Source organism: Lissotriton vulgaris, unplaced genomic scaffold (genome assembly GCF_964263255.1).
Source record: "Lissotriton vulgaris unplaced genomic scaffold, aLisVul1.2 SCAFFOLD_2898, whole genome shotgun sequence".
Lineage (NCBI taxonomy): Eukaryota > Metazoa > Chordata > Amphibia > Caudata > Salamandridae > Lissotriton > Lissotriton vulgaris.
Genome location: NW_028245007.1, coordinates 200,001 through 227,897, shown reverse-complemented (window position 1 = coordinate 227,897; position 27,897 = coordinate 200,001). Strand labels below are relative to the sequence as shown.

The window sequence follows — 27,897 nt, the reverse complement described above, 5'->3', positions numbered from 1 at the left end:
TATATATATATATATATATATATATATATTTAGTTTTTTTTAACCCCTTCACTGCGCCGGCTTTACCGCCGCAGTGCTAAGGGGGCGGGGGGGCCTAGCGGCACGCCCATGCTGGTGACGGAACCGCTCCGTCACCAGCCACGGTTGCACTGTGCTCATGAATGAGCGGTTCCGTCGCGGCCCCGTCCGCTCAATAGAACACTCAGCGCAGGCGCGGAATCCGCACCGCAGTGCTAAGGGGGCGGGGGGCCTAGCGGCACGCCCATGCTGGTGACGGAACCACTCCGTCACCACCCGCGGTTGCACTGTGCTCATGACGGAGCGGTTCCGTCACGGCCCCGCCCGCTCAATAGAACACTCAGCGCAGGCGCGGAATCCGCACCGCACAGGCGTGCCGAGACAGAACCGCTCCGTCATCAGCACAGCGCTGCCGCGGCTGATGACGGAGTGGTTCCGTCACCAGCAGGGGTGGGGTTAAAGAGTAAAAAGAAAACAATCTTTATGTCATTGAGGGTGTGCTCCAGTGATGGATTATACCTTCTGTGGTCAGCACAGCAAAGCTTACCATAAAAATGAAAAGATAACACTAACACTGCTAATACTTAACATGCTAATACTTAACATGCTCACGAAAGGGTGCAGTTGGATCCCTAAAGTGTAAAAGTTATCTTGAATCAAGGGATGTAGAGATTAACATGTCAGTTTCCATTTCATTAAGTATATTTTTCATTTTCAATTCTGACCACCTTACCAATCAATCTTGACAATTCTTCATCCAATGGTAACTACAAGTCAAGTACGCAGCATGACGGATTGAAGCAATCCATAGAGCGTTTGCCCTCTAAAACTACATCATAATGTACATTTGCAAACTCAAGCTAAAAAACAATTGGACATAGGCATTTCCGAAAGTGCTAAGCCCCCATTGCATCAAACGTGACAAGGGTAAATACAGCAATGAATGCATGTAATGAAGGACAGAAATAGCACATTAGGAATCAAGCTGGTCACCACTTTAGGGCCTGCAGTGGCGATTTCCAGGATTCTGTAAATTACTCAAACAAAAGACATCATATGAAACAAAGATCTATTTAAATACCCTTCTTCGTGCGATCCAGAATGGCACCATTTGATGAAAGACTTTACCAACAGGTTGATTCGGCGATCATCTCCAGCTCCGTCACCATCTATTAAGAGCCGTTTACGAATTACTTCATCTGGAAAGAAAGAAAAGTAGGGCAAATTCAGTACAGGCTATTTTGGGAGAAGTACAACCCATTAGTAGGTGATAAATAGAGTTTCATATTTCATTCAGCAGACTAATATTTGAAAACAGGTCAATCAAGGAGGAAAATAAATTCGGATGCATCAGAAGCCAATAAAGAAATTGCTGCATCATTGATGGCCATTCCCTCCTGCAGGGCCCAGGTCGTACAGAGCAAATAATGTTAAATAAAGTAAGAGTGTTTAATAAACTAAAGTTTTTGTAGTGCTTGTGCTTAATATAAAGTTCAAACGAAAAGTCTCCAAGAAAAAATTACCACAAAAAATTACACTGGTGATTTATTTTTCACATAAAACACAAAATTTAGGATAGATTAGTAAAAACACTCCTAAAACACAGGTGAGGGGGTGTGTCTGGTTTTATCCACAGACACGAACAATGTGTGGATGTATTCTTGCTTTTGCCATCCTCAGGTTGTGCTCCACTTCCAGTCTTGAGCAGTACCTGGAAACGGGAGTGCTCACAACATTTTGTAATATATTTTCTTCCGTTTTATATAGAGCGAACATGACCCAAAGGTATTGGAGCGCTTTACAGGAGTATCTTTTACATTACACAGACACACATTCATTTTTTGTAAGCACAGGGAGATTAAGTGATTTGCCTAGAATCATAGGATGTTGAGCAAACACCAAGAATTGGCTCCCCAGCTCCACGGTCATCGGCTCTGGCTGTTGCGCCACATCCTTGTCCCTAGACTAGATATCAGAACAAGCATTTGCAATGCAATAGGTCTCGCATTAGGAAAGTTTGAGCTATTGGTCTTGTAAATTAATTTTTTTTAATTTATGTGTTGGTTTTGAAAATAGCGAAATTAATAGCTTTGTCAATTACAATGCCAATACTTTTATCTTTTGCAAATGTGACACCTATAGCATTTGTAATGCAACATGTTTTGTATTTACGTGACTTAGATGTATTGATATTACAAATAACAATGGCTTTTAATTTTTTTAAATAATTAATACTTAAATAAAAGTTATTGTAATTTATAATGGCAATAGCTTAAACTTTTGTAAATAACTTTTGTGAAGATTATGTTCAGTGCATTTTATTGTGATGAAAATCCAAGAACAGAAGTGAAATATTAACATCTTTTTGTGACATTTGTAATAAAGCTTGAAACATTGAGAGAAAATATTTGAACCAGTTATTGTTGAATGGTTGCACAGATTGATACTGTGGTGGCGCTGAGTGATGTTGTGGTGGCGACGAGTGATGCTGTGGCGTTCAGTGATGCTGTGGTAGCGCATAGTGATGTTGTGGTGCCCCTGAGTGATGCTGTGGTACCCCTGAGTGATGCTGTGGTGCTGCGATAGATAGAGTGAGGGCGATAGATGGGCGAAAGATAGCGAGAGGGAGGACGATAGATAGAGTGAGGGCGAAAGATAGCGAGAGGGAGGACGATAGAGTGAGGGCGATAGATAGATAGATAGATAGAGTGAGGGCGATAGATAGATAGATAGAGTGAGGGCGATAGATAGATAGATAGAGTGAGGGCGATAGATAGATAGATAGAGTGAGGGCGATAGATAGATAGAGTGAGGGCGATAGATAGATAGAGTGAGGGAGATAGATAGATAGATAGAGTGAGGGAGATAGATAGATAGATAGAGTGAGGGCGATAGATAGATAGATAGATAGATAGAGTGAGGGCGATAGATAGATAGATAGAGTGAGGGAGATAGATAGATAGATAGAGTGAGGGCGATAGATAGATAGATAGATAGATAGAGTGAGGGCGAAAGATAGATAGATAGATAGCGTGAGGGCGAAAGATAGATAGATAGATAGCGTGAGGGCGAAAGATAGCGAGAGGGAGGACGATAGATAGAGTGAGGGCGATAGATAGATAGAGTGAGGGCGATAGATAGATAGATAGAGTGAGGGCGATAGATAGATAGATAGAGTGAGGGCGATAGATAGATAGATAGAGTGAGGGAGATAGATAGATAGATAGAGTGAGGGCGATAGATAGATAGATAGATAGATAGCGTGAGGGCGAAAGATAGATAGATAGATAGCGTGAGGGCGAAAGATAGATAGATAGATAGCGTGAGGGCGAAAGATAGCGAGAGGGAGGACGATAGATAGAGTGAGGGCGATAGATAGATAGAGTGAGGGCGATAGATAGATAGAGTGAGGGCGATAGATAGATAGATAGAGTGAGGGCGATAGATAGATAGATAGAGTGAGGGCGATAGATAGATAGATAGAGTGAGGGCGATAGATAGATAGATAGAGTGAGGGCGATAGATAGATAGATAGATAGATAGAGTGAGGGCGATAGATAGATAGATAGATAGAGTGAGGGCGATAGATAGATAGATAGAGTGAGGGCGATAGATAGATAGATAGAGTGAGGGCGAAAGATAGATAGATAGCGTGAGGGCGAAAGATAGATAGATAGCGTGAGGGCGAAAGATAGATAGATAGCGTGAGGGCGAAAGATAGATAGATAGCGTGAGGGCGAAAGATAGATAGATAGAGTGAGGGCGAAAGATAGATAGATAGAGTGAGGGCGAAAGATAGATAGATAGCGTGAGGGCGAAAGATAGATAGATAGCGTGAGGGCGAAAGATAGATAGATAGCGTGAGGGCGAAAGATAGATAGATAGCGTGAGGGCGAAAGATAGATAGATAGCGTGAGGGCGAAAGATAGATAGATAGATAGCGTGAGGGCGAAAGATAGATAGATAGATAGCGTGAGGGCGAAAGATAGATAGATAGATAGCGTGAGGGCGAAAGATAGATAGATAGATAGCGTGAGGGCGTTAGCTAGATAGCGTGAGGGCGTTAGCTAGATAGCGTGAGGGCGTTAGCTAGATAGCGTGAGGGCGTTAGCTAGATAGCGTGAGGGCGTTAGCTAGATAGCGTGAGGGCGTTAGCTAGATAGCGTGAGGGCGTTAGCTAGATAGCGTGAGGGCGTTAGCTAGATAGCGTGAGGGCGTTAGCTAGATAGCGTGAGGGCGTTAGCTAGATAGCGTGAGGGCGTTAGCTAGATAGCGTGAGGGCGTTAGCTAGATAGCGTGAGGGCGTTAGCTAGATAGCGTGAGGGCGTTAGCTAGATAGCGTGAGGGCGTTAGCTAGATAGCGTGAGGGCGTTAGCTAGATAGAGTGAGGGCGTTAGCTAGATAGAGTGTGGTTGAGCATGGGGTTGTGCGTGGGGTTGTGCGTGGGGTTGTGCGTGGGGTTGTGCGTGGGGTTGTGCGTGGGGTGATGTGTGGGGTGATGTGTGGGGTGATGTGTGGGGTGATGTGTGGGGTGATGTGTGTTTGTGTGTGCGTAGTTGTATGTATGTGTGTGTGCGGTTACAGAAGGATGTATGTGGAAGAGAGCAGCAGATCAGCACAGCAGAAGAGAACAGAGAGTTAAAGAAGGAGGCGGGTGGAAGAGAACAGCACATCGGCACAGGAGAAGAGAAGAGAACAGGGAGCTAGAGAGGGAGGCGATGTAAGAGAGCAGCAGATCAGTATGGGAGAATAGAAGAGAACAGGGAATTAGAGAAGGAGGTGGGTGGAAGAGAGCAGCAGATCATCACAGCAAAAGAGAACAGGGAGTTAAAGAAGGAGGCGGGTGGAAGAGAACAGCAGATCGGCACAGGAGAAGAGAACAGGGAGCTAGAGAGGGAGGCGGTGGAAGAGAACAGCAGATCAGTACGGGAGAATAGAAGAGAACAGGGAATTAGAGAAGGAGGTGGGTGGAAGAGAGCAGCAGATCAGCACAGCAAAAGAGAACAGGGAGTTAAAGAAGGAGGCGGGTGGAAGAGAGCAGCAGATCAGCACAGGAGAAGAAAACAGGGAGTTAAAGAAGGAGGTGGGGTGGAAGAGAGCAGCAGATCAGCACAGGAGAATTAAACAGAGTTAAAGAAGGAGGTGGGGTGGAAGAGAGTAGCAGATCAGCACAGTAAAAGAGAACAGGGGGTTAGAGAAGGAGGCACGGTGGAAGAGAGCAGCATATCAGCATGAGAGAAGAGAAGAGAACAGGGAGTTAGAGAAGGAGATGGGTAGAAGAGAGGAACAGATCAGCAAAGCAGAAGAGAACAGGGAGTTAAAGAAGGAGGTGGGGAGGAAGAGAGCAGCAGTTCAGCACAGGAGAAGAGAATAGAACAGGGAGTTAGATAAGGAGGTTGGGTGAAAGAGAACCGCAGATCAGCACAGGAGAAGAGAACAGGGAGTTAAAGAAGGAGGTGGGTGAATGAGAGCAGCAGATCAGCACAGAAGAGAACCGGTAGTTATAGAAGGAGGCGGTGGAAAAGAACAGCAAATCAGTGCAGGAGAAGAGAACAGGGAGTTAGAGAAGGAGGTGGGGTGAAAGAGAACAGCAGGTCAGCACCGGAGAAGAGAACAGGGAGTTAAAGAAGGAGGTGGGGTGGAAGAGAGCAGCAGATCAGCACAGGAGAAGAGAACAGGGAGGTAAAGGAGGCGGGTGGAAGAGAGCAGCAGATCAGCACAGGAGAAAAGAACAGAGTTAAAGAAGGAGGCGGGTGGAAGAGAGCAGCAGATCAGCACGGGGGAACAGAACAGGGAGTTAAAGTAGGAGGCGGGTGGAAGAGAGTAGCAGATCAGCACAGGAGTAGAGAAGAGAACAGGGATGTAAAGAAGGAGGTGGGTGGAAGAGAGCAGCAGATCAGCACAGCAAAAGAGAACAGGGAGTTAAAGAAGGAGGCGGGTGGAAGGGAGCAGCAGATCAGCACATGAGAAGAAAACAGGGAGTTAAAGAAGGAGGTGGGGTGGAAGAGAGCAGCAGATCAGCACAGGAGAAAAGAACAGAGTTAAAGAAGGAGGCACGGTGGAAGAGAGCAGCATATCAGCTTGAGAGAAGAGAACAGGGATTTAGAGAAGGAGATGGGTAGAAGAGAGGAACAGATCAGCAAAGCAGAAGAGAACAGGGAGTTAAAGAAGGAGGTGGGGAGGAAGAGAGCAGCAGTTCAGCACAGGAGAAGAGAATAGAACAGGGAGTTAGATAAGGAGGTGGGGTGAAAGAGAACCGCAGAACAGCACAGGAGAAGAGAACAGGGAGGTAGAGAAGGAGGTGGGTTGGAAGAGAACAGCAGATCAGCACAGAAGAGAACCGGTAGTTATAGAAGGAGGCGGTGGAAAAGAACAGCAAATCAGTGCATGAGAAGAGAACAGGGAGTTAGATAAGGAGGTGGGGTGAAAGAGAACAGCAGGTCCGCACCGGAGAAGAGAACAGGGAGTTAAAGAAGGAGGTGGGGTGGAAGAGAGAAGCAGATCAGCACAGGAGAAGAGAACAGGGAGGTAAAGAAGGAGGCGGGTGGAAGAGAGCAGCAGATCAGCACAGGAGAAAGAACAGAGTTAAAGAAGGAGGCGGGAGGAAGAGAGCAGCAGATCTGCACGGGGGAACAGAACAGGGAGTTAAAGTAGGAGGCGGGTGGAAGAGAGCAGCAGATCAGCACAGGAGAAGAGAACAGGGAGGTAAAGAAGGAGGCGGGTGGAAGAGAGCAGCAGATCAGCACAGGAGAAAAGAACAGAGTTAAAGAAGGAGGCGGGTGGAAGAGAGCAGCAGATCTGCACGGGGGAACAGAACAGGGAGTTAAAGTAGGAGGTGGGGTGGAAGAGAGCAGCAGATCAGCACAGGAGAAGAGAACAGGGAGGTAAAGAAGGAGGCGGGTGGAAGAGAGCAGCAGATCAGCACAGGAGAAAAGAACAGAGTTAAAGAAGGAGGCGGGTGGAAGAGAGCAGCAGATCTGCACGGGGGAACAGAACAGGGAGTTAAAGTAGGAGGCGGGTGGAAGAGAGTAACAGATCAGCACAGGAGAAGAGAAGAGGACAGGGATGTAAAGAAGGAGGTGTGGTGGAAGAGAGCAGCAGATCAGCACAGGAGAAGAGAAGAGAACAGGGATGTAAAGAAGGAGGTGGGGTGGAAGAGAGCAGCAGATAAGCACAGGAGAAGAGAACAGGGAGTTAAAGAAGGAGGTGGGTGGATGAGAGCAGCAGATCAGCACAGAAGAGAACCGGTAGTTATAGAAGGATGCGGTGGAAAAGAACAGCAAATCAGTGCAGGAGAAGAGAACAGGGAGTTAGAGAAGGAGGTGGGGTGAAAGAGAACAGCAGGTCAGCACCGGAGAAGAGAACAGGGAGTTAAAGAAGGAGGTGGGGTGGAAGAGAGCAGCAGATCAGCACAGGAGAAGAGAACAGGGAGTTAAAGAAGGAGGTGGGTGGATGAGAGCAGCAGATCAGCACAGAAGAGAACCGGTAGTTATAGAAGGATGCGGTGGAAAAGAACAGCAAATCAGTGCAGGAGAAGAGAACAGGGAGTTAGAGAAGGAGGTGGGGTGAAAGAGAACAGCAGGTCAGCACCGGAGAAGAGAACAGGGAGTTAAAGAAGGAGGTGGGGTGGAAGAGAGTAGCAGATCAGCACAGGAGAAGAGAAGAGAACAGGGATGTAAAGAAGGAGGTGGGGTGGAAGAGAGCAGCAGATCAGCACAGGAGAAGAGAAGAGAACAGGGATGTAAAGAAGGAGGTGCGGTGGAAGAGAGCAGCAGATCAGCACAGGAGAAGAGAACAGGGAGTTAAAGAAGGAGGCGGGTGGAAGAGAGCAGCAGATCAGCACAGGAGAAAAGAACAGAGTTAAAGAAGGATGCGGTGTGGAATAGAGCAGCATATCAGCACAGGAGAAGAGAACAGGGAGTTAGAGAAGGAGGCGGGAGGATGCGAACAGCAGATCAGCATGGGAGAAGAGAACAGGGAGTTAGAGAAGCAGGTGGTGGAAGGGAACAGGAGATCAGCACAGGAGAAAAGAACAGCGTTAAAGAAGGAGGCGGGGTGGAAGAGAGCAGCAGATCAACACAGGTGAAGAGAACATGGATATAAAGAAGGAGGTGGGGTGGAAGAGAGCTAGAGTAAGGGCGATAGATAGAGTGAGGGCGATGGATAAGAGTGAGGGCGATGGATAAGAGTGAGGGCGATGGATAAGAGTGAGGGCGATGGATAAGAGTGAGGGCGATGGATAAGAGTGAGGGCGATGGATAAGAGTGAGGGCGATGGATAAGAGTGAGGGCGATGGATAAGAGTGAGGGCGATGGATAAGAGTGAGGGCGATGGATAAGAGTGAGGGCGATGGATAAGAGTGAGGGCGATGGATAAGAGTGAGGGCGATGGATAAGAGTGAGGGCGATGGATAAGAGTGAGGGCGATGGATAAGAGTGAGGGCGATGGATAAGAGTGAGGGCGATGGATAAGAGTGAGGGCGATGGATAAGAGTGAGGGCGATGGATAAGAGTGAGGGCGATGGATAAGAGTGAGGGCGATGGATAAGAGTGAGGGCGATGGATAAGAGTGAGGGCGATGGATAAGAGGGCGGGCGATGGATAAGAGGGAGGGCGATGGATAAGAGGGAGGGCGATGGATAAGAGGGAGGGCGATGGATAAGAGGGAGGGCGATGGATAAGAGGGAGGGCGATGGATAAGAGGGAGGGCGATGGATAAGAGGGAGGGCGATGGATAAGAGGGAGGGCGATGGATAAGAGGGAGGGCGATGGATAAGAGGGAGGGCGATGGATAAGAGGGAGGGCGATGGATAAGAGGGAGGGCGATGGATAAGAGTGAGGGCGATGGATAAGAGTGAGGGCGATGGATAAGAGTGAGGGCGATGGATAAGAGTGAGGGCGATGGATAAGAGTGAGGGCGATGGATAAGAGTGAGGGCGTGAGGGCGGTACAGTGGTAGAGTGAGGGTGGTAGAGTGGTAGAGTCAGGGAGGTAGAGTGAGGGCATGAGGACGGTAGAGTTGTAGAGTGAGGGCATGAGGACGGTAGAGTTGTAGAGTGAGGGAATGAGGGCGGTAGAGTGTTAGAGTGAGTGTGGTAGAGAGTGCGGTAGAGTGGTAGAGTGAGGGCGGTAGAGTGGTAGAGAGGGCGGTAGAGTGGTAGAGTGAGGGCAGTAGAGTGGTAGAGTGAGGGCGGTAGAGTGAGGGCGGTAGAGTGAGGGCGGTAGAGTGAGGGCGGTAGAGTGAGGGCAGTAGAGTGAGGGCAGTAGAGTGAGGGCGGTAGCGTGAGGGCAGTAGAGTGGTAGAGTGAGGGTGGTAGAGTGAGGGCGGTAGAGTGGTAGAATGAGTGCGTGAGGGCGGTAGAGTGAAGGCGGTAGAGTGGTAGAGTGAGGGTGGTAGAGTGAGGCCTGTAGAGTGGTAGAGTGAGGGCGGTAGCGTGAGGGCAGTAGAGTGAGGGCGGTAGAGTGATGTAAACCTTGAACCACTCAGTCTCTTGCAATAAGCTAGTCATCCAGTTTGCCAAGTCATTCCTCTACACCCCAATGCATAAAGGCATGTTCCCCCTCCCGACCAAAAAATACAATAGGTAACTTCATGATGGTGTACTTTTTACCAGAGGTTCTATTTGACATGAGTGCATATGTTGGGTAGCAAGTGCTCTTTATTCCAAATCCCCATAGCTAAAATATAGTCTGGGGAGGCAGGTATTAGTAATTTTCAATGCATACTGTATTCATAAACTGCCATTTTGCTTATCTCTCAGCACCGGAAACCAATTAGGCACCTGCCCTCTTGCCACAGAACTAGGGCTCCACCCCATGGCCGGGCAGACATGGGCTGGAACGGTCAGCAGTGGCTTGTCTCCCATCCAGAGAAGCCCTGGCCTGCCCGCTGGGGCTGGACGGGGCAACTCCAAAGCTGCTGTGCACGTGCTGGTGTCTGTCGAGTGACATAGTGGGCGAAAAACGATGGACTGGAATGCTGCCTGCAGCGTTTGCCAGTACCGGAGACGCTGGCATTGCACCCATCCCCGCTGTGCATGAATCCGAGCTGGAAAGAGGCCGAGGGCGCGTGTTGATGCTTTCAGTATCCTCACGTGCAGGCATAACGGAGATGAGAGGTGGCATAAGGGAAAGAGGGGCATAACGAAATGGAGGGCGCGCAAAACAGGAAGGATGAGAGAAGGGCTGAGTGAGACAGAGGACAACAGAAAGAGACATGGGAGGGGGGACACATCTGGGAAGATGAGGGGGAGGGGGTGATAGGAGAGATGCATGTGAGAAAAGATGACGGGAAAGAGGGAGGATGGTAGAAAGGAGGAGTCGAGGGAGACATGAGCGCCTGGAGAGGGGCGGCGAGGCAGACATGCACGAGGGGCACGGGAAGAGGAGACGAGGGGTCAGAGAGAAGTTAAAAGTAAAATTAGAGATAGGGTGAGGGTGGGAAGAGAGGATGAGTGGGGGGAGGGCGAAGGAGACGCTGAGATGAGGGGGCACAGATTGGGTGAGGGATATCAGTAGAGTCAGAGAGAAAGAGAGACAACGAAGGACACAGTAAAGTGGTCGGACAGACCACAAAGGGAGGATGCCTTTGAAGTGAAGCTCAAGGCCTCGCGTCCGTGAAAGTGAAATTAGGGATGTAAGGGATGTAATTAGGGGGGAGGAGAAGTGAGGCCGAGCACGCACTGCGCCAACGCTGGGGAACCAACAGATGCCTGTGGGAGGGAGGCTGATGGCTTTGATGTGGACGCGCTTTCCGCACGAGTGCTCCACACGAACTGTCCAAAGTCTGTGATGGTTTCAGAGCTTGGTTTGCCCACAATACTCTCGTCTATTTATTCCTTGCGGAATATAATAGACGAGACCTAAAAACATAGCGCTGCGCAGAGAATATTGTTATATTTATAGCCACATCATCTGGCATGACAACAGTTAAAGTACTTGGATTCGCAACCACCCCATGTCATTTTAACATTACCTTCCTCGTCCTCTTTGTGGAAGCAGGTCTCTGTTTAAATGGGAATACGGGGAATCTGTAGTGTGCTATGCACTAATGAGACGGCACACCAGTGGAATGAGATTTTATTAAACAAAAGCAGGTACATTAAAAGATACTAAAGGGATTTGTTACTGTCAACGATGACCTCATCGTCTTTCTAGTTAAATAATCAGTGTAAGGAATAGGTGATGCTAGCCTGTAGAGGCAGCGTTGAAACATGAAACAGACACATTTGACCAGAATGCATCCTAAAATCTCTGTGTCGAACGGTAAGGCTGAGTTTTAACTCCAATTCTCAGCTAACAAAGCATTGACTTAATTGTTGCTCACTGCAGGCAACTGCTGTAGCCCCATCAAGACAAGAAAACAGTTCAGTCCCAAAGTGTACGGTGTGCTCCTTCATTTAACACACACTCCCAGTTGCGAGTCGAGTTTACAACAGAAATATATTTCAATGCATGTTCACAGACAGTAGCAAAATTAAATGTGTATTGAATCATTATTTTGACAATATTTGTCAACATTCTTCTTTTTCACACTGTGCTACAGACATCTGAAAATGCTAGCTGCCAGGACTTCACCAAACATCACAATGTCAACCAATACCGGCAGATTAAAGAAACGCAGGGCTATTTGCTTAAAAAAAAAAAAATGAACGTCACCTTCTTGTCAACCACAGCCGAAGAAAGTTTTTAAAAGAATTTCCTTCTCAGGGAGAGCACGCAGTAAGTTTTAATTCATCAGGAATGTTTTAAGGCTGCCATGAAAGTGAATATGTGCGCTAAAACAGAACAACAACAAGCCGTGAGCGTGCACACTCCCGAACTTCCGGTTTCGGGATGTGCACGCTCACAGCTATTACTACTTCAGAAGATCTGCCTGTGTGTGGGATCCATGGGGTCTTTGCGCTGTTCTTACCGATTTAAACCGCTTGACACGGATAGGCAAGTGTCTGGAACTTACCTTGCATCCACTTTTAACAAAACAATTACTTGAGCACGCTGAAGTTGTAGCTGGAGCTGTTTGCACCGCAAGGCGCCACTTAGCCACTTACTACACGAATGATTGCCCATGCTAATCTAGGCTATCCTTTAAAATTAAATATGCCAAAAATAACCCAGTGGCTTCTCGTACAGTAAGCTGTGAGCGTGCACACTCCCGAACTTCCGGTTTCGGGATGTGCACGCTCACGGCTGTCGTGGGGCGGGACTTTCGTCTTTGGGAGAAGCCTGCGCCCATGGAGTGGATGGCCAGAGGACCGGTGGCGTCAGGAGTGGCGGCTGAAGCCACTGATGAGGTAAGTGGGGCTTGGCAAGTGGGGCTTGGCACGTGTGTGTGTCTGCACTGTGTGTGTGTGTGTGTGTGTGTGTGTCCGTCCGTCCGTGCGTGCATGTGTGTGTGCTTCGTGAGTGTGAAAGTGGAGCAAGAGATGTGTGTATGCCTGTACGTGCGCATTCACGTTCCTGAATCGCCGCGCGTGCACCGCTCTACGCCCCTTGAGGAGCAACTTGGCCACAATAGGTCGAGAGCTCGACCTAAAAAGGGGTTCCACAGCACATGCTTTCAGACACAATTGAAAATTCTGTGATCATGTGGAGTATGGCCAATTGTTGCCATGCCAGTAGGAGGCCAGCCACATTTTCCAAGAAGGCCTAGGAGACATTTACATACACATGTGATATAAGGAATTCAAGAGGATATATACAGCTTTATTCTCTAGCAGCATCGAGTCAATTTGTTAGCATAGTTGGCTTATAAAGAAGATCGCCTTCCAAAGCATCAGAAATAGCTGCACAAGAAAGCATTTAAATTTGGTCTACGAAGGAAGTGAGGACAGATGGTAGGCATACTTCACAATATTTGCTATATTAGGCTTGTTGACTCAGCTCGTGGACTCAGCTCTAGGGATTGGAACATGTTAAACAAGCACTAGCGATTTTAATCAAGGTCAAATTCATTTTTCGTAAGTCACTGGTAAATTAAGTGATTTTGTCCAGGATCACATGGTGTTGGGCCAATGCCAGGACTCGGACCCAGGTCCTCAGAACCAAAGTCAGCACCTATGGCAACTGTGATGTAAATACCAAGAATAATAATAAATGTGGCAGTACTGGTATTTCTTGGTGATGTGGTTCTGCTGTCGCAGGAACAAAAAGGGAAAGCTAAACATGGCGTTGTCTTAAAAAGACCCCCAGCGTCTGCAACAGCGGCATCTCCAGTTATACAATTATTGTGAGACACATTTCTGGCTGACCTCCCCCACAACACTCGTTAGAGGACGCAAGTGGAAACTCTTTTCGCTACCTGCCTGACCACTTACTGACCCTGCTCTGGGCCAAAGATTCACGAGAGCAGGGAAGGGGGTAGGGATCCACAGGGGCCCCAGGCCGAGTGCTGCCCCCCCAACGCCCAGTCAGTGGTGTGCTTTGTTCAATGTTAAGCATTTCACCAAATGTCAGATAGACATTCAACCCCAGCTCAAGATCAGTACTGCGTATGGGAACACATGAATGTGGTTCATCCTTCAAATTTGGAGGGTAAACCCAGAGACCATTTTAGGAAAAGCAGAGGACTCTGGATCACTCAGAAAATAATTGGGCACAACAGGTGATTAATAAGGAAACTCATGAGCCATCCTATACAAATCAAGAATTAGTATCTGGTGTGGTGCTACATGCTGTAGATGGTGCTGTTTCAAGACCTGTATTAAATCTGTAGCTCGCCCCTGCCCACTTATTGCTGCGGGTGTAAACAGAGGAAAATTGGAAATTATGCTGCATCCTGATTAGCAGTCACATCAGTGGTAAGAGAAGGATTTTGGATGGTTGTTTACTTGTTGGCAAAGTGGAAAAGCTCACAACAGGCCTGTGGGGCTTTGCTGCTTTGTGCATTTAATCATCACTGTTTCTGCTTCCTTCTTGCTCAGTGGTGCTGTTAATCTCTGCTTCCTGTTAAATTTCTCTGGCCGAACTCTGCCCGGTAAACCCACTCATATTATACACCAGGGTGAACTCTTCACTGCAAATTGGGATATGAGGTGAAATTTTACGATGCCAATTTATAAATAGAACAGGCTTCTTTTCCAGAGGGTTGTTAGTCCCTCATCATCTCAGCCAATGACATTTCAAATGCATTCCCTTGTTCGGGGCGCCACTGAATACCCACTCTTTCTAAGACTTTGGGCCACTTACCTTGTTTCTTGCAGACTGGTTTGGGAAGTAGCCTCAAAACTAGTAGTAATAACAGTAATGCAATAGGTCTCGCATTACTGATTGTTTGAGCTATTGGTGTTGCATTATTATTAGCAATGCCTATAGCTCAAACTTTAATAATGTGAGACCCATTGCATTGCAAATGCTTGTTGGGAGGGCTGCAGAAATCCAGCCAGGCAGGCACAGCGTGGGCATGCTGGAGATAAGACTCCAGACACTGCCCAGCCGAGCCCCCAGCAGCTTGAGCTGAGACACACGACGGCAGGGGGTTAAGCACTTTCAGCCTTGCGTGGCATTTCGCGCTGAAAGCAACAATGGAAGAGAAGTGGTGGGGTGGAGTGCCCACTCCCCCTGGGGGGATGCTGCACCCCACAGTTTGAAGACCTATGCTCTACAGTGGCCGACTGACTTCTTCATCACAATATAGCTTCTCGACAATTCCATCATTTGTGAGTGAGAATTAACTAGAGTTGCCGTATGTTCAGACTTCGCATATTCACAACTGGATCCAGGTGGACCCACAGCATGTGAAAACTATACTCATTGAGATATGGGGTACTGGGATGAATTCTGAAACTAGTGTGCCTCTCCCTAACCAACTCACACACAACAGCAAACATAATCTGCAACTTAGGAAATCTGTAAAAGCAGGTTTCACATGAATCCGCTGACAGAGGAGTTTGGTGTTCTATCTATTATCAGACAACTTGTGAGGTGAGCAGGAGTCCTCGTCTTCATTTCTACTAACCATCTCTCTACTTGGCTCACAGCTTTGATACATTGCCTATAGACCAAAATAAAATGGTACATTTCCATTAGATCGCAGGAGGCTTCATCTTGATGCATTTTCTTCACTTGCATCTGCATAACACTCCAATCCTGTCTTGCCGACAAGTGAAGAAACTTAGCCCTCAGGAAAGGATCCCAAATCAACACTCACATTGAGGGCATTTAAGGCAAATACTTATTAATCAAATTAATTGTGGTATTTGTGAGGGCCTTTTATAGGGAGTCTCCGGGCAGTCTGAGACTACCTGGCCATACTTGCATTTAATGAATAAAGATGTTCACAGTTCGAGTCACAAGGGCACAATACTTTTGCGCTCAAAAATGGATAGCCAAGAGAATTTAGGCACTGGACTCACTCAGGGTTAAGAGGGAGGGCATTCAAGATTTCCTCCAGGAGAGGTTCAGAGGTTCAATCAGTATGACACAGCACTTGGACAACACCCATTAACTTCTACATTCAGTCAGCAAGTTACTTTAGAGAAAGAAAAATAAGCCAAATACACGTGTAAATATTACAAAGAAAAGACGAATATCGTGGCACCTTCCAAGCCAGGTATAACCTGAAGGGTCTTTACAGCTTCCTCACACTAGAATTCTGGTTTACATGGAGCCGTTGTGTCTTCTTGGTCTTCTTGGACTCATTTAGATTCATTAGAAAAATAAGGTGTCATGTTGGTTGACGAGATACAGGTATCAATGCTTTACGATGACCTAGCCCATGTGATATCGAAGCATTTCGAGTACTTAAAGGTGTTACCTCCTAAAACTGTTGCAGGTCCTAGACAAGCATTTACAATGCAATGGTTTTGCCTTTGTTAAAGTTAGAGCGATTGGCATTGCTCTTGACATTATTTTTATTTATGTTTTTTTTAACATAAATAAATGGCATTGTCATTTACAATGCCACTAGCTTTATCTCTCGCAAATGACACACACCAACACCCACAGAGAGCCCCCCCAACACACACAAACCCCCCCCCACACACACACCCACACAGAGCCCCCCCACACACAGCCACACAAAGCCCCCCACACACACCCACACAGAGCCCCCCCACACACACAACTTCTGGCCCATTATCTTTTCTCCTCATCAAAATAACTGCCACACCCCTTTCTTTGTTCTGAAAATGGTAGGTAGCAAGCCATTTCAAATCTAGGGGGCTGTGGCCTAAAGAGAACTTTCTGAGGGCATGGAAAGAACAGCAGTCTCCTTTTTCATGGGTGAGCATCCCCTAGCTCGGTTCTTATGCTCCACCGGTCTTTTTTTGATACTTCCTCCATTCTTTCCATAGTGTCAACAGTGGGTCAATATGCTTTGTCCTTTCTTTCCATAGCATCATGGCCGCTGTTGGATTCGATACCAAGTACAATGCAACGGTTTTGCCTTTGACAAAGTTAGAGCTATTGGCACTTTAAATGACAAATTGTTTATTTATGTGTTAGTTTTGAAAACAGATAAATAAATGGCATGGTCATTTACAATGCCAATAGCTTAATCTTTTGCAAATGCGAGACCTATTGCATTTGCACCCACACCCCCACACACACACACAGCCACACGCACACAGAGCCACACACAGAGCCCACCCCCACACACACAGCCCTACACACAAACAGCATCACACACACAGCATCACACACACACAGCATCACACACACACACACACAGCATCACACACACACACAGCAACACACACAGCAACACACACACACACCGCAACACACACACACACCGCAACACACACACACACCGCAACACACACACACACACACACACACACAGCATCACACACACACACAGCATCACACACACACACAGCATCACACACACACACACACACAGCAACACACACACAGCATCACACACAGCATCACACACACACACACAGCATCACACACACACACAGCATCACACACACACACAGCATCACACACACAGCATCACACACACACACAGCATCACACACACACACAGCATCACACACACACACACAGCATCACACACACACACACAGCATCACACACACAGCATCACACACACACACACACAGCATCACACACACACACACACACAGCATCACACACACACACACACACACACAGCATCACACACACAGCATCACACACACACACACAGCATCACACACACAGCATCACACACACACACAGCATCACACACACACACAGCATCACACACACACACACACAGCATCACACACACACACACACAGCATCACAAGGGAGCAAAGAATTATGTGACAGTGGAGCAACGAATTATGTGACAGGGGATCACATACAACAACGTGAACCAGGTTAAGGAAGATGTCAGGAGCTAAGGCACATAACCCCAACTAGCCCTTCGGTTCTCAAAAACAGTATTCAGAGGCTCGGCACCTCTTCTCACAGAGTAAGCACTATCTGCACTCACTGTATCAGCTTCCTGGGTTTAGGGCATGACTCAAAGGCAACGGTGAGTTGTCAAACTCATGAAGGAGAGTCACATGGGGACAAATTCTGTAAGAGGGACAGATAAAAACAAACATGTGCCTCGAATCAGAACCGCACATTCGTCAAAGCCAGGATGGCAAACCCAGGTTCCCTAAAGGGGTAATCATTATTTCATTTTCCCCGGGTATCCCTCAAGTCCTGAGCGCTACTTACCAAACAGTTCATCCAAACTCGCTGGTAATAGCTGGTTTCACCGTTCCACAATCACTAGTTATCAACTGGGAAATCTCAGAACTCAGCCCGCTGAGATCCGTGTACTTGTGTCGCATTCAGGAATCAAAATCTAAAACAACAAGCTTCAACTAATACAGAGACAGACTTGCATGCATACCACAGTCCACAACAGAGTCAGTTACACTCAGACAGAAAGACAACCTCACAAACACCTGGAAGCATGGTTTGTGCACACAGCATAAGGAACAATGCAGCCCAACATGCTCGCAAGAATATATGAAGAAATTAAATGACACATGTAGCCAGACAAGAAGCGACAAACAAGATCAGTAGACCCGAGTACACCACAACTCGTTCACACGATAGACCCAAAATTGCCGCACACAATATATACATAAATTCTTGCGCACATTATAAGATAGGTAAAATAAGTATCCTGGTAAACGGACAACAGGCCAACCCGCACATCGCCAAGCACAACCTTGGGCTCAGGGAAATACTTCATGTCAGGTACCGACAGAAAACGGCACAGAGACACGCGATCGGACAGGCACACAAAAACACGAAGAGGCAGACACACACTGGGGAAAGGCACAAAGTCAAGGAAAGACAGGCACAGAGAAACGCCAACAAACGGACACAGAAATATAAAATCAAGCAGGCACAATCCACAAACTGGCACATAGAGACACATTCCGACAGTCATACAAATAAAAGGACAGGCACATAGAGACACTGCAACAGAATACACATACAGCAGCAAATACACAAAGATGACAAAGAACTGCTCGTATAGTTAGTTAACTCCTGGGAAGCCCATGATACTAATATAAGAACGGAGTGCCCTGCCTTCCCTTAGATTGTGGAGAACAGCAAGTGAATTTTTCGTTCAGTGATCTCAAAGACAGGAAGACCAAAAGAGAGAGGACATTGACCTACATCACACGAGGAGAATGAGCGTATTTTATCGAACGTGTTCATGCAGTATAAAAAAACATTTCCAAAACAGACCTCCACTGGTGGCAATCCCGGGCTCTGGTCTACTCTCCCAAGTGAGGAACAGCAGATACCGATCATAACCTTGGCAAAAATTGCTCCACCTGCCAATGCTCAGGGAGAGAACAGCCGCTGCTCTATCCGAGCAGAGCTACAAAGCGCTGCAGCATCCGAAAAACCCGCTGCAACCCGACGCACTTCCGCCCAGCTGCGAGCAGCAACAGCGAGGTCGGACAACGCGGCCAGGACAACTTTTGTTTGGAAAAAAGTCTGTATTGCAAGGAGCTTTTATCTTGTAACTTCTTATTTTACATTAAAAAAAATAACTATAAAATGTCAGGTGTGCTTATAAACACAAATCACTAAACGCAGGTAATACAAAAAAATTGCAGTAAAAGTGTGCAGCCACATCTGCATAAAATATGTATTTATAAAAATTAATTGCATCAAAATAAACGTTCATCCTAGAGAAAAATCGGTAAAGCATGAAACCATACGGGTACATTTACAAAACGAGACACACACACACAGGAGAAACGGCACTGCGGGAACAGGGCGGCCCAGGCAGCGGTAGGGGGGCGGGAACGGGAGCCGAGGCAGCGGTAGGGGGCGGAAACGGGGCCGGGGAGACACGGAGAGCGGGAGAGGGGGTGGGAACCGGCAAACAAGCATTTAAAAAAGCAAGCACTCACCTGGACTTCTTCCGGGTGCCTTCAATGGCGGACCAGATTCGGGGGCGTTCCCGGCTTTCGCCTGACGTCGCGTGACGTCGGCAAAAGCCAAAGAATCTCGGGAACGCCCCCGTGTCTGGTCCGGCATTGACGGACAGGCCCCTCATCCAATGGCTAGGCTCCATTTATGGAGCCAGCCAATGAATGACGAGGGCCGACCCAAACCCACACACAGTACTCATTAGGTTTTCGCCTGCGCGAAAAAGATGCGCAGAGCGCATCTTTTTGGCGAGGCAAAACCTAAAAAGGATGACCCCTAAAAATCCAAAAATTCCTTAGCCCAAAAATCTAATACTAACAATAAGGTGCCCATCCACAAAAAACGATCTGTTCTAAGTGATGTCTATGGTAAACAGGTGTATTGTAACATGTATTGGTAAGGGACACAATCATGGCTTTTGAAGCCCAAATTCCTGTTATCATATTTTCTCACAAGGGGGCAGCCCGCATGTCTGTTTTGGTGAGTCGCCATGAGTCTTGGAAAATGGTTTACTAAGAAGATTCATCAGCACCTCTCTGAAAAGACCTAACAAGGCCAAAATGGAATCTGGGGGTTACTGCGTTCTGTCTCTTAAAAAATAAGGCAGAGCAGCTTGTGCTGGATTGTACCTTTTGAGACTGGGTCAAGACCGATTTCATTAATCCTATTTGTAATGGCACAGATAAAAACACACGAGAATAGAAAGTGACCACCTTAATTACCAGTGGTTCTGATTAGTTCAAGCACACTTTTGTGTTGTTATTTTGTAAGTAATGCAGGTAGTCCTGAAGACATACATACATGGCCCCCACAGGAAGACAGTGTAGTAAAATGAAGACTGGAGTCTTGCATTCATAGCAATGGCGTGTGAAATCACTGTACTGATGGCGTGTTTATTTACCTTTATGGCAAACACAAGGAGATGATGGACTAAGCGCTGAAACTTTTCAGACACTTAGCCCCAGTCACAGATCTGTGATGAATCCATCATTGTTCTTTAGCTCACTTCCCCACCCCAGTTCAGACACAGCTATATACAAATCAGTCTTGACCCTGTGCCTCATGGGAACAGTCCAGGGCGCACTGCCAAGCCATGTCTTCCCTGGACCGGAAACAAGTATCCTGGGACCGGTTTCAGGCTAACAGCCATCATCAGCCAGGCTAGCTTTAATCCAATGGCAAAGTGAGCAAGGGACCCACGACAGGGCATACCCTTCCAACCCTTCCTGAAAGGAATGCTATTCTGCCATAATAGGGGAGGATGAAACGTAACGGGCAGAGCTGATGACTTTGGAGCTGGGAAACCAGGGTCAAGCCTCGGCATCAGCTCACAAGCCTGTTATTACATTGGCCACATCCCTTTGAGAGACAACCCCCCCAGTTTTTTCAACCCACTTCAAGCCCAGGAGTAAGGTATTAAGGACCGCAGAGTTCAGAGGAGAAGCGCAGCAGTGTAAGATTCAATACTATAAGTAAAAAGCCATGTCCTTAATTACATTGGCAACACTCCTTTGAGAGACTCACCAGTTTTTTCATCCCACTTCAAGCCCTGGAGTACGGCAGAGTTCAGGAGAAGCGCAGCAGTGTAAGATGTACAACTAGGGCTTTAAGCAGGCCGGGTCTCTCCAGTGCTAAGCACCAGCAGTTTTTTTAAAGGGGGCCTCGAAACGGGTCTCTATCGGCTCTGTTTTGTGCCCTCACACTTTTTTCCAGACTGCTGTCACTGCAGTCTGGAAAAAAAACGGAACACCTTTGCCAGGGCACAAAACAGAGCGCAATAGAGACCTGTTTCAAGACAACAGGCACATCATGTGCGCTGCTCACTTCTCAGAAGTGGAGATGTTACGGCATGATGAAGCAATCAGAGCTACTGACTGGTTTATCGACAAGCATAATATATGTTGTCCAAAAAAATTCATCATTGATTGTTTATACATTGTATTAACTGATAATATCTTTGAATTTGGCAATTTACTATTCCGCCAACTTAAGGGGGTAAGCATGGGGGCCTCAGTAGCCCCCTCAATAGCAAACATCTATATGTCCCAGTTCGAAGATAGGTTCATCGACAATGAGGTTGCTCCCTTTTTCGAATCCATTTCCCATTGGTCCAGATACATAGATGATATCTTTTTTATCTGGACCAATGGGATGGATTCCCTTATGGAATTCCTTGAGTGGATCAACTTGACTGATGTCAACCTCAAATTTACTGCCCAATACAGTGTAAATCAGGTTGAGTTTTTGGATCTTTTGATACGGGAAAATAACAACAAATTAGAGGTGGACTTGTTCGTGAAAACCACGGCACGTAATACCTTACTACATTTTAGTAGTTTCCACCCCAAAAGTCAACGTGAGAGCATACCATTCTCTCAATTTTTAAGAGTTCGCAGGAACTGCACCAATCTTGTGGACTTCGATAGACAAGCATTAGTCATGAGGAAGAAATTCTTAGAACGTGGTTATCCACACAGACTTATCAGGAACTCTTATAAAAGGGCACGTTTTTTTGATCGTGATGCATTGCTAATCCCAAAGGATGAACCATCCAAAGACCAACTTGTCTGCATAACCACACATTCTACGTTGAATGAGCGCATAAGACAAATCATCAATGCCAATTGGCACATTCTCAATTGTAGCCCGACTTCGAACAAAACCTTGAAGAAACCACTATTTGCACATAAAAGGAATAAAAATCTAAAAGACAAAATCGTCCATTCAAGATTCGAGATGAGGTTTCTAACAATGGTCTCTTCAGAAATCACTGTTATCTAATCTGACAGTACGTGGAACAATAAAATGTTGCTCGTGTAAATCTTGCACAAATATCATCGAAGGTGAAGATTTTACACATAATGGTTTCTCTACAAAAGCAAATGATATCTGGAACTGTAAAACCACTAATGTGGTATATTTCATTCAATGTAAATGTGGCTTAGGCTACGTTGGGGAAACTTGCAGGTCCATTCAGGTGCGGCTTACTGAGCATAGATCAGCAATCAGAACAGGCAAAATGACAGCGCCTTTAGTGAAACATTTTTTGGAAATGGATCACACCCCTGAAGATTTTAAATGGCGCATCTTAGAAAAAATAAGAACACCAGATACAAAAGGTGGATGCGCCATTAGAAAGAAAAGAGAGGTTTACTGGATTTTTGTTCTCAACACTTTCAAGAAAGGGTTGAACAGTGAAATTCCGTGGGAAAACGCGATATTTTAACTCCATGGGAAAAAAGATGTGACTTACAGGTCCATCCGTCAAGAATAGTGAACCTGGCCATCGCTAGGAACACTGTTAATTCTGAAACTTAACTGTTCGTAGCATACCTGCTCTGATTTGTATTGATATCTTATATTTAAAATTCCCAATACTTACAATATAGTTAAATAAACATTAAACATCCATCGATATGAGGATGCTATATGTTATAATCTAGTAGCTCGACCACATCTCTATCGACATCTGTTTGTACATCGGATTTCATTTATACATTCTGCATTTCGTGCCACGAACCGCAGATTTACCTTCGATCTTTGGACAATGTTAACCTAGAACATATATCCGAGGAATTTGTCTATACTCTTCATTTCCATATCCGCAAATATTTGCTTGTATTTCATATGTTGTTAGCACCTAAAAGAATATCTTTAACTCTTGTTAACGGTTACACGCAGACTTGACTACGCGTGTTATCCATCTTTGTGGTAACTGTTATGAGATGATGAGTTTTATCTATCTCTGTGGTAACTGTTACAATATAGCGCACACGCCGTGCAGCAGACATAACCCGGGACCGATGTAAACATCATCCACCCGCAGTCAACCCCATTACCACATTGTTAGGATATACCTTAAAATATCTGTGTGACGTGGGAATGGGAGATCAGTCCCACGTGACTCGGAAGGCTAGTATTTAGAGGCAGCCTGTTTCTCGCAGCAGGTGATACGAGTTTCAACGGTCGTGAGACGCCAACGGACATCTTTCACTGCGCCAAATGCCGTCTATACCTACTTCGATCTAATCTTTTCGGTAAGTCTATTCGAGCACCTATAGATTAGCCCTGCGAGTAATTACAGCTTTAGCTTATAACCCATTCCCTAACCAATACCTCTACGATATATTTTTCAGAAATTTGGTATCTTTAAAAGAATATCCAACGTCTCATCCAAGTGCTCTTAGTACGGCAGAGTGTTTTGTAGATCAACCTCTCGGCAATATATATCGGTAAGATGATTTAATCCGATGAAGCGGATCTATTTTGATTCGCCTCTTTAAAATAGGGAAGCTCTTCCTGTCGGCATACATTTTTATTAATTCTATTTTCTTTCATTCTTTCTTGCTTTCTCTCAGATAATTGCTGACCTTTATAATATTGAAATTGACATAACTCATGACAGAAATCCGTGCCTGGAGATGCCAATAATATAATTTAAATATACACCGGTAAGAACAAACTGTAAAGATCGTATATACCCGACTATGTGACTGACACATTATGTGAGCAGTAATGTTTCTATTTCAGCTGAAATACATTTTATGATCGATAGTGTTTCTACCTTGGTTAGGATCAACATCCAATAATAAACATGCCAGTTTTGTCTGAAATCATACAGGATCTTTTACTATAATACCGTAATTGGTCTTCCTTTTTTATATAGATATTGGCTTTTAATCTGACAAGATATACCTACAACCAATTTCCAAGGCCTTGTCGAATTTTCTAGGATCTGACTACTTTATCGATCATCATTTCACTATTGTGAGTCACAGTTCCTTTTGAGTCTATTAAATTCGAAAATGGGGTAACTAGAGACATGAATAGCTAGAATAACAAACCTTTTTCGTTTTCTCCTCTCTTTTCCCCACCCCCCTCTTTTCTCATAATTTGAATACGATCACAGATAAGAAGTTATATACACTACAGAGAATGGCACTGATTTGAATTTGGTAATCACGTGCTGCATCAAACTACTTCACGCTGTTGAAAAGTGAGTAGATTTGGGGGTTGTATAGCGATATATGTTATCATTATAACAGGCTAGCACCTTGAAGCCTATTTTGTTTTTAAATTTAAAAAAAAACTCCTTAAATGATACAGGATGGCATTTTTATAGAATACTCATAGGTTTCAGTCTATAAAAGGGGTCAAGTCTAAGTGGATAGATTAACAACATCTACATACTGTGCAGAAGAATATACCGCAAAAAAAGAGAGACTATCAGTTCAATTACAGGTTCATACATCAGAGAACAAGTATTCGCTAGAAAGACCATTCTGATAGCATTATACTGCCATAGTAAGAAACTTCAAGATTAGCTCTATGCTAGTTGTAAATCCAGTGTAGGAACTAGGACACCCCACTGAAAGTACCAATTTCTTTCAATTTACTAATCTTGTTAGCCCAGACATCCTCATTCCCCGCCATATTTCTTGCCAACTAGATGGGTGGGAGGGCTCTAAATTTATTCCCTTGATAGAATCTTTGATAACGACTGCTCAAATATACCTTTATTGTAATTATAATCTGTTTGGTATTTACTTGGATTGCTGTAGTAAAGAGGGAAGTTGTGCCTTTAAGGAACTTGTCAGGCAATGTTGATTAACTGATGCTGGTTGTGTCAATAACGTTTTTAATATGTTTTGAACTAATTGTGATAGGAACATGAAATTTTAAAATCGTTATTATATGGTACTGATTATATGTATATGTTTTTTATACATTTCTACAGACATATTTTGTGGCTCCTGAAGAAGGCGTCTTTGAAACGCCGAAACGCGCGTCGGAAACATAATGTTTGCCACTTTTTGGTTCTTTTTAATTCTATGATTATTTTTATAAATTCTGTGAAATTTGTGAACATATGAGTGTGTTATTGGTTATTATGTTTTGTTGACAATGATACATGCTGTTTTTAACATGAACATTATTAAATATAATTGAGTTTTTTACATTGAATTGTATTAGTGATTCCTTGTTAGCGCCACTTTCCCTCTTACTTGTGAATTTGTTGTTATGAAATATACATTTTGACGGCATGACGTCATGCAAGGTGAGTACATCGATGTGCGCTGCTCACTTCTCACTATTTATGCCAAGTGAGCGTTGTAGGGGAAGGGAAATCGTTCAAAGAGAGTAATTTCCTCCTGGATTTCCCTTCACTTTTTGAAACTCAGGTGCAGCAACATTGTTGTGGTGTCACCAGGGCTTTAAGTTGAAGCTTTTTCAATATTATATACAAGCCAGAATTGCTGCTTATTTATCTTATGCACTAACAACTATTGACAAAGCCAATAGTCCTGACTTCTTGTAGGTATGATGTTACTTGTTGAATCATATATCTGGATGCAATGACAGTAACAGCAAATACTAGTCGCATGTCCCACTATGCTCAACACAGATTTATAGCTTAGATGTGTTAAGCCACGCCCTTTATTACATTGGCCACGCCTCTTTGAGTGACACCCCAGTTTTTTCCTCCCACTTAAAGCCCTGTGCACAACTATAATTAAAAAGCAAGGAAAATGTTTCCTCAATACGCACTTGTACTAACTTTTCCATGTATAACTTTTCCACTGTTTTTGATCCCCATTTTACCAAGTAAAAGCTTGTGACATGGTCAATCACAATAAAAATGTAGTCCCTCTTTAAATAAGATGTTCCCATCCTAAGGAAATATATTAGCTTAACAGCAGTAAGAAAATTAATAACTTGTGAACAAAATGATTATTAATGTGCACTGCCCTGAGTAAAAACATAATTGGCATGATCATGTAACCGTTATCGCAACAGAAATCAGCATCTTTAGTTCGGGACTTCCTTTACAATTTTGTGAAAAATGTCAGTTGAGATAAGATTAAATCGGAATCACCAACCACTAAGTAAACAAGAGACGTCTAGAAATGCACAAATGAAAAAGGCCAAGTGTTCAAGTATAAAATCAAACCCACAACCGGAAATGAAGCACCTTTGTCGGGTTTCTAAATGGACTCCTTCACCGATGTTAAGCGTGGCCGCATGGAAATAAAACAGGCATTGCAATGTCAATAGGTTTCAGCTACCCTCACAAATATACCCACCCCACTTTCTTTGTAATCCTGTCCGTGGGACTCCGGAATAAAATAATGCTTAGAGTGCCTACGAGGCAGTTTTAACATCACTTACACTGCACTAGTATTTATCACATTTTTTCCCAGTCAGGGTGGTAACACTTTGTACTCCCCTTATGTGTATATTTGTATGTTTTCGTCTGTTTTGTTTGATGTTTCCCCTCACATATGCTCCGCTCTATGTGTGGCTACACCAGGGCGTATTGTAAGCAGACCAGATGATGAAGCATGTCACACACAATTGTGTGTGTGAGTGAGGGTACTTTTTACTAATACAGTTTATGCCCCTGCAAGCTTTATCTGGTCATTTGTCCCTCTAGTCCCTCTCTTAGTGTGTGTAGTTTAGCTTTGGAGGGTTTGGAGTAGTGGAGTAGTATACCCTCTCCCCCTTATTTTTGTGCTAGATATTGTTAAAGTTGCTGTCACTTTATTATTTTCCGAAAGGTCTGCTAATATTCCTATTAATTTCAGGCTGCTTGGCATTATTTTGTCATACACTACGATAATGAAAACATAGATAGCAATTTAAGCGAATGAGAGGTAACACGGCATCCCCCAGAAGCTCACTCTTCCTTGACTGCAACTAGTACTTGAGGCCGCGGCTTCACGGCCTACGGAGCACCAACAGGCGCGGGACAAGGATGCTGGGGACGCCAGTTCTCGGTGACTCCCCGCACGGCTCCACTGTGAAGTCCTTACCGTCAGTGACTGCCCCCATGTTGACGGCGTCCGGCGAGCAGCAGGGTAACGCGGTACCCACAATGCAGCGGGACCCGAGAGCAGCGACGCCTCTGAGCCCCGCCCCCCGCAATGCTCCTCCTCTTCGAGCACTGGCACCTCCCCTCTTACATCCAAGCAGCTCACCGCGAACGCTATGAACCTGTGTGTTGAAGCCTTAGGTGGGACTAGTTGTGAGAAGTTCGAGTTAGTTTAGAGGATTACTGTGCCTCCTAAAAGAGGATTGTGTATAATGCACAGCCCAAAGTCTTACATTTTATATGAGACCTATATGTGCTAATATTATGCATTTATAATGGACCAGGATCACGCTTGTTTTGTGAAAATGTTCACAATTAGACATGCCCAGAATGGAATCATAAGCCTGCACATGTTACAAGGCCTTAGGTAACTACTCACTATATCAGCCTAAGCGGGGGTGATTCCGAAGCAGATTCTATTGTTCTATGACACTCAACTTTATTCTTGGGTTCGCAGGCCAATATAAGTCCGAATGAGAAAGGGGAACAGATTGAAAGAAAAACATTAAAAATGCAAAGAAAACATAAGATGGAGGCAAATGAAGTGAGACAGCATTAAGGAAAGAAAGTACAATGCAAATAATGAACAACGGAAGGAAAAACAAGCATGCAGAAAAG

The 27,897-nt window shown here is 45.2% G+C and overlaps 1 protein-coding gene across 1 annotated transcript in view; it reads right to left on the bottom strand.

Moving 5' to 3' along the window:
* The window catches only part of LOC147666668 (THO complex subunit 7 homolog), a 76,825-nt gene extending 49,515 nt beyond the window's left edge, over positions 1-27,310 (bottom strand). The window contains exons 1-2 of the mRNA XM_086948983.1: positions 27,221-27,310; positions 1,100-1,217 (exon numbers count right to left, since the gene is read on the bottom strand). Coding sequence (XP_086805109.1) covers positions 1,100-1,217; positions 27,221-27,239 — 137 coding nt within the window. The 5' untranslated portion in view covers positions 27,240-27,310. The remainder of the gene's footprint in view (positions 1-1,099; positions 1,218-27,220) is intronic.
* Between the last annotated feature and the right edge of the window lie 587 nt (positions 27,311-27,897).